Genomic DNA, 8,190 nt, shown 5'->3' on the forward strand with positions numbered 1-8,190 from the left:
CCGGCCGGGGAACATCCATACTCGGCCTCTTGCTACACACAGCCGAGCTGGCATTGTGAACACCTCCACAGTTGCAGCATCTGGGAACTATTTTCTCACACAGATCTTGAGGTTATCTTGTGATAATTTCGGGGCTTTAGTGTCCCCGCGGCCCGGTCCTCGGCCAGGCCTCCACCCCAAGGAAGCAGCCCGTGACAGCTGACTAACACCCAGGTACCTATTTTACTGCTAGGTAACAGGGGCATAGGGTGAAAGAAACTCTGCCCATTGTTTCTTGCTGGTGCCCGGGATGGAACCCGGGACCACAGGATCACAAGTCCAGTGTGCTGTCCGCTCGGCCGACCGGCTCCCCACAGATTAAGTCTGTTTCTACACACATTAGAGAGGTGAGACTTTCCGCAGAAACGACATCGTTGATCATGTGGACAGCTCCAGGATTTATGCCCCCATCTGCAGCATTTCAGGCATATTATGGGCTCTTCCACATACTTTGCTACATGCCTGTAGCCAGCCCCGGTGATGAACACTCTCTCGGGAACTTCACCTCTCACTAGAGCCACCACCTGATTCCTAGCTTCACCTTTAATAAGGTGACGCTTGGCCCACACAAATCGTTGGTCGTCCAGGATGAATTCAGGGTCTAGAATCTGAGGGTATTTGTAGATAATTACCTTCGTCAGCTTCTTGTTCTCCTCCGGGATTTGCATAACAATTCATTCATATCCTTGCGGGGGGTAAGAAACACAACTGCCTCCATAGAACCTACCGTTAAGTAAGGTCTGTTCACACATTCCTTCAGCAGGGGCTCGAAATTGCGGTGCTCTCTTTTAAGTTTGACTGTCCACAGCAGCTTGTGGTGGTAGACCAGTGTGCATGAGGCAGGGAAGAGAAGCCTCCACCTCCGCTGACCCTCACCTTCCTGACATCGTTCTGTCCTTTCGTCGACACTGGTTTGATCAGTCTCAGAGTCGTTCCTCATTCTCTTGTTGTTTCCATTAGGTACACTATCACTGTCAACACTACTCCCCCCATATCCTGTCTTCTCCGTTTCTTCTGTCCCCTAGTTAGAATTTTTTGAAAATTACTCTCCTCTACTGACTGGCCGCTTTCAGAGTCTGTGTCCATGTGAATATTGCCGTGGGGAGTAGCCAGTTCTTCTGTTAACTGATTCTCCATCTCAGTACCCAGCATTGGGGGAGATGTGTAGAATGCGATATATTGCAGAGGTGTTACCTTGACAAGGGTGCAGGTGAGACGAGAGCAGCGAAACGACGTCCTCACCCGTCGACCGTCTTGTAAACACTGACCACCATCATACCTTCAGGACCCAATAATGAACTATGGTACTACTCCACCACCATAACACCAGGACCCAATAATAAACTATGGTACTATACCCCACAATAACACCAGGGCTCAATAATAAACTATGTTACTATACCCCACCATAACACCTCGACCCAATGTTGAACTATGGAACTAATCCACCACCATAACACCAGGACCCAATAGTGAACAACGAACCCAAACCAGGACCCAAAAATAAGCTTGTAACCCACTTTAGCTTCGTGTCCACAGCTGGTGTGCCAGATCGGGTCAGCTGGTGTAGGCGTCTCCTTCCTGGTGTTGACAGCGGTCGCCCTCACCGCCTTCGTCGGCGCTGACTTCCATCATTGGACCCAACCTCCCGGCTTCTTTTCCTACGGCCTTCATGGGGTAATGATCACGATACAAAAGATCGCTGAGAACTTTTGTTTGTTGACAGTATTTTAGCTGCATGTAAACTGTTTTAGTCTAACCTGTCTCCTTTTCCTCATATCCGTGATCTATATCCTAATATACTTGTCCTCCTGCTCCAATTCCTCCTATTCCATCTTGTTATCCTAATATCCCAGCTCTTTATCCTCGTATCCCAGTTCCCTGTGCTCACATCCCAGGTTCTTGTCCTCATATCCATGTTTCTTGTCTTTATATCTTAGCTCCTGGTCTTCATATCCCAGTTCCTTGTCCTCATATCCCATCCCCTTATCCACACATCTCAGCTTCTTGTCCTCATATCCCAGCTCCTTGTCCTCATATCCCAGTTCCTTATCCTCATATCACAGCTCCTTGTCCTCATATCTGTTTCTTGTCCTCACGTCCAACACCTTGTCCTCATATCCCAGCTCCTTGTCCTCATATCCCACCTCCTTGTCCTCATATTCAAGCTCCTTGTCCTCATATCCCATCTCATTATCCTAATATCGCAGTTCCTTGTCCTCTTTATCCCAGCTCTTTTTCCTGATATCCCAGCTCCTTTTCCTCATGTCACAGCTCCATGTCCTTATATCCCAGCTCCTTGTCCTCATACCCCAGATCCTAGTTCTCATATCCCAGCTCCTTGTTCTCATATCCCCGCTCCTTGGCTTCATATCCAAGCTCTCTGTCCACCTATCCAAGATCTCTGTTTACCTATCCCAGCTCCGAGTCCTCATATCCCCTCTCCTTGTCCGCATATCCCAGCTCCTTGTACTCCTATCCTACCTCCTTGCTCGTATATCCCAGCTCCTTGTCATCATATCCAAAGTTCCGTTCTTTGTTCTCATATCCCGGATCCTTGTTCTCATATCACAGTTTATTGTCCTCAAATCCCAGCTCCTCTTCCTCCTATCCAAGCACCTTGTCCTCATATCCATTCTCATGATCCTCATATCGCAGTTCCTTATTCTCTAATCCCTGCTCATTGTCCTGATATCCCAGCTCCTTGTGCTCATTTCCCAGCTCCTTGTCTTCATACCCCATATCCTTGTCCTCATATCCCACCTCCTTGTGATCATATCTCAGCACCTTGTCCTCATATCCCAGTTCCTAGTCCTCAAACCCCCTGTCCTTGGCTTCATATCCAAGCTCTCTGTCCACCTATCTCAGCTCCGTGTTCTCATACCCCCTCAACTTGTCTTCATATCCCAGCTCCATGTTCTTATATCCCAGCTCCTTGTCCTTATATCCCATCTAATTATCCTCATATCGCAGTTCCTTGTCCTCTTATCCCAGCTCCTTGTGCTCATTTCCCAGCTCCTTGTCCTCATATCCCAGCTCCTTGTCCTCATATCCAAGCTCCTTGTCCTCATATCCCAGCTCCTTGTCTTCATATCCCACCTCTCTGTGTTCCTGTCCCAACTCCGTTTCCTCATGTTCCCTCTACATGTCCTCATATCCCAGCTCCTTGTCCTCATATCCCATCTCCTTCTCCTCATATCCCAGTTCCTTGTCCTCATATCCCAGCTCCTTGTCCTCATACCCCACATACTTCTTTTCATATTCCCAGCTACTTGTGCTCATATCTCAGCTCCTTTTCCTCATATCACAGCTCCTTGTCTTCATATCCCCGCTCCTTGGCTTCATATCCAAGTTCTCTGTCTACCTGTCCCAGTTCCGTGTCCTCATGTCCCCTCTACTTGTCCCCATATCCCAGCTCCTTGTCCTCATATCTTAGCTCCTTGTTCTTATATCCCAACTCATTGTCCTCATATACCAGGTCCTTGTCTTCATATCCCAGCTTCTTGTCCTCATATCCCACCTACTTGTCCTCATGTCCCAGTTCCTTATCCCCATATCACAGCTCCTTCTCCTCATAACAGTTTCTTGTCCTCACATCCCAGCTCCTGGTCCTCATATACCAGGTCCTTGTCTTCATATTCCAGTTCCTTGTCCTCATATCCTAGCCCATTGTCCTCATATACCAGGTCCTTGTCTTCATATCCCAGCTTCTTGTCCTCATATCCCACCTACTTGTCCTCATATCCCAGTTCCTTATCCTCATATCACAGCTCCTTGTCCTCATATCAGTTTCTTGTCCTCATATTCCAGCTTCTGGTCCTCATATCCCAGCTCTTTGTCCTCATACCCCAGCTCGTTGTCCTCATAACCAAGTTCCTTGTCCTCATATTCCATCTCATTGTCCTAATAACGCAGTTCCTTGTCCTTTTATGCCAGCTCTTTTTTCCTGATATCCCAGCTCCTTTTCCTCATATCACAGCTCCTTGTCGTTATATCTCAGCTTTTTGTCCTCATACCCCAGATCCTTGTCGCCATATCCCACCTCCGAGTCCTCATATCCCCCTCTCTTTGTCCTCATATCTCAGCTCCTTGTCCTCATATTCCAGTTTCTTGTCTTCATATCTCAGCTCCTTGTCCTCATATTAGTTTCTTGTCCTCACATCCCAGCTCCTTGTCCTCATATCCCAGCTCTTTGTCCTCATATCCCAGCTCCTTGTCCTCATATCACAGCTCTTTGTCCTTATATCCCAGCTCCTTGTCCTCATATCCCAGCTCCTTTTCCTCATATCCCAGCTCCTTGTCATCATACCCCAGATCCTTGTTCTCATATCCCAGCTCCTTGTCCTCATATCGCAGCTCATTGTCCTTATGTCCCAGCGCTTTGTCCTCATATCGAAGCTCCTTGTCCTCATATCCCATCTCATTATCCTAATATCGCAGTTCCTTGTCCTTTTATCCCAGCTCTTTTTCCTGATACTACAGCTCCTTGTCCTTATGTCCCAGTTCCTTGTCCTCATATCCCAGCTCCTTTTCCTCATATCCCAGCTCCATGCCCTCATACCCCAGTTCCTTGTTCTCATATCCCAGCTCATTTTTCTCATGTCCCAGCTCCTTGTCTTAATATCCCAGCGCCTTTTCCTCATATCCAAGCTCCATGTCCTGATATCCCATCTCATTATCATAATATCGCAGTTCCTTGTCCTATTATCCCAGCTCTTTTTCTTGATATCCCAGCTCCTTTTCCTCATATCCCAGCTCCTTGGCTTCACATCCATGCTCTCTGCCTGTCCCAGCTCCGTGTCCTCATATCCCCTCTCCTTGTCCTTGTATCTCAGCTCCATGTTCTCATATCATAGCGCCTTGTTCTTATATCCCAGCTCCTTGTCTTCTTATTCCAGCTCATTGTCCTCATATTCCTGTTCTTAATCTTCATATCCCAGCTCCTTGTCCTCATATCCCGGTTCCTTGGATTCATATCCCTGCTCCTTCTCCGCATATCACAGCTTCTTGTCCTCAAATCCCAGCTGCTTGTTCTCATTTCCCAGCTGCTTGTTCTCATTTCCCAGCTGCTTGTTCTCATTTCCCAGCTCCTTGTCCTCATCTCCCAGCTCCTTTTGCTCATATTCAAGCTCTTTCCACCGATCTCTGCTCCGTTTCTTCATATCCCCTCTCCTTGTCCTTATATCCCAACTCCTTGTTCTCATATCCCGGTTACTTGTCCTTGTATCACAGATTCTTGTCCTCACAACCCAGCTCCTTGTCCTCATATCCCAGCTCCTTGTCCTCGTATCCCATCTCATTATCCTCATATCGCAGTTCCTTGTCCCCTTATCCCAGCTTTTTGACCTGATATCCGAGATCCTTGTGATCATTTCTTAGCTCCCTGTTCCCATATCGTAGCTCCTTATCCTCATGTCACCACTCCTTGGCTACACATCCAAGCTCTCTGTCCCCCTATCCCAACTCTGTTTCCTCATATCCCCTCACCTCTTCCATATATCCCAGCACCTTGTTCTTATATCCCAGCTCTTTGTTCTTATATCCCAGCTCATTCTCCTTGTCCTCATTTCCCAGATCCTTGTTCTCATAACCCAGCTCCTTATGCTCATATCTCAGCTCCTTGTCCTCATATCACAGCTCCTTGTCCTCATATCCCCGCTCCTTGGCTTAATATCGAATCTCTCTGTCCACCTGTCCCAGCTCCGTGTCCTCATGTGCCCTCTACTTGTCCTCATATCCCTGCTCCTTGTCCTCATATCCTAGCTCCTCCTTATTCTTATTTCCCAACTCCTTGTCCTCGTATCCCAGCTCATTTTCCTCATATCCCAGCTCATTTTCCTCATATCCCAGCTCCTTGTCCTCATATCCTACCTCCATGTTCTTATATCCCAACTAATTGTCTCCATATCCCAGCTCATTGTCCTCATATACAAGGTCCTTGTCTTCATATCCCAGGTCCTAGTCACATATCATAGCCACATATTCTCATATCCCGGTTCCTTGTCTTCATATCACAGTTTCTTGTCCTCACAACCCAGCTCCATGTCCTTATATCCAAGCTCCTTGGCTTCATATCCAAGCTCTCTGTCCACGTATGTTAGCTCATTGTCCTCATATCCCCTCTCCTTATCCTCATATCCCAGATTCTTGTCCTCATATCAGTTCCTTTTCCTCATATCCCAGCTCTGTGACCTCATTTCCCAGCTCCTTGTCCTCATATCCATGCTCATTGTCCTCATATCCTATCTCATTATCCTAATATCGCAGTTCCTTTTCCTTTTATCCCAGCTCGTTTTCCTGATATCCCAGCTCCTTTTCCTCATATAACAGCTCCTTGTCCTTATATCCCAGCTCCTTGTCCTTATATCCCAGCTCCTCTTCCTCATATCCCAGCTCCTTGTCCTCATACCCCACCCCAGATCCTTGTTCTGATATCCCTGCTCCTTGTGATCATATCTCAGCTCCTTGTCCTCATATCACAGCTCCTTTTCCTGATATCCCCGCTCCTTGGCTTCATATCCAAGCTCTCTGTCTACCTGTCCCAGCTCCGTGTCTTCATGTTCCCTCTACTTGTCCTCATATCCCAGCTCCTTGTCCTCTAATTCCTAGCTACTTGTTCTTATATCCCAACTCCTTGTCCTCATACCCCAGCTCATTGTCCTCATATACCAGGTCCTTGTCTTCATATCCCAGCTCCATGTCCTCATATCAAAGCTCCTTTTCCTCATGTCCCCGCTCCATGGCTTCATATTCAAGCTCTGTCCACCAATATTAGCTCCATTTCCTCATATTCCCTCTCCTTGTCCTTATATCCCAGCTCCATGTTCTCACATCCTAGTGCTTTGTTCTTAAATCCCAGCTCCTTGTTTTCTTATTCCAGCTCATTGTCCTCATATTCCTGGTCTTTGTCTTCATATTCCAGCACCTTGTTCTCATTTCCTAGTTCCTTGTTCTCATATCCCAGCACCTTGTTCTCATACCACGGTTCCTTGGATTCATATGCCAGTTCCTTCTCTCATATCCCAGCTCCTTGTCTTACTATCCCAGCGACTTTTCCTCATATCCAAGCTCCTTGTCCTGATATCCCATCTCATTATCCAAATATCGCAGTCCTTGTCCTTTTATCCCAGCTCTTTTTCCTGATATCCTGTCTCCTTTTCCTCATATCACAGCTTCTTGTCCTTATATCCATGCTCCTTGTCCTCATATCCCAGCTCCTCTTCCTCATATCCCAGCTCCTTGTCCTCATATCCCAGTTACTTGTCCTCATATCCCACCTCTTTGTCCTCATATCCAATCTCCTAGTAATCATATCCCAGCTCCTTGTCCTCATTTCCCAGCTCCTTGTCCTCATATCCCAGCTCACATCCCACAATTATTTTTTTTAGATAACACTTTAGTATGACGTTAAGATATATATGATAAACAATCATTAATAAGGGGTTCGAACCCATGTTCAAAGGGTTTGAACCTATGTGTGATGGGTTTGAACCCATGTTCGAAGAGTTCGTAGTGTTCAAATCCTCATTGACCCAGTGATTTATGAGGATAAAGTGGTATATCAATATGACTATATAACATTTGTAAAGGGATATGTGGACAGGATAAGAGCTGAGGGGTGTGAGGGCAGGATAGGAGCTTGAGATATGTGGGCAGGATAGGAGCTGGGGTATGAGGGTTTCTTTTCTTTCTTTCCTTCTCTTTTTTCTCTTTCCCTCTCTCTCTCTCTCTCTCTCTCTCTCTCTCTCTCTCTCTCTCTCTCTCTCTCTCTCTCTCTCTCTCACTCTCTCTCTCTCTCTCTCTCTCTCTCTCTCTCTCTCTCTCTCTCTCTCTCTCTCTCTCTCTCTCTCTCTCTCTCTCTCTCTCTCTCTCTCTCTCTCTCTCTCTCTCTCTTTCTCTCTAATATTTCATTTGATTTAAAATTAACTTGGAGATTTTTACTTAATCTAAGTCATATTGCATGGTGCTAACATGAATATTATACTTGTTTACATTTAGTTGTAGATTTTTATTTATAGTTAATTAGACCTATGCTTTAAGATTTTACTTTACAGTTTTTATAATTGATTTATAGGTTTTCATTTTTAGTCATAGAAAAACTAGTGTTATGTATACTCAGGAAATTTTGCTTGTTTTACTTTTAAGTAACAA

At 46.1% G+C, this 8,190-nt stretch overlaps 1 protein-coding gene across 1 annotated transcript in view; it reads left to right on the top strand.

The window, feature by feature from the left end:
- Positions 1-419: 419 nt before the first annotated feature.
- LOC138371780 (high affinity cationic amino acid transporter 1-like) overlaps positions 420-8,190 on the top strand; it is a 44,840-nt gene continuing 37,069 nt past the window's right edge. The window contains exons 1-2 of the mRNA XM_069336804.1: positions 420-464; positions 1,579-1,716. Of these exons, the coding sequence (XP_069192905.1) occupies positions 420-464; positions 1,579-1,716 (183 nt within the window). The remainder of the gene's footprint in view (positions 465-1,578; positions 1,717-8,190) is intronic.

This window comes from Procambarus clarkii, chromosome 36 (genome assembly GCF_040958095.1).
Source record: "Procambarus clarkii isolate CNS0578487 chromosome 36, FALCON_Pclarkii_2.0, whole genome shotgun sequence".
NCBI classification, from domain to species: domain Eukaryota; kingdom Metazoa; phylum Arthropoda; class Malacostraca; order Decapoda; family Cambaridae; genus Procambarus; species Procambarus clarkii.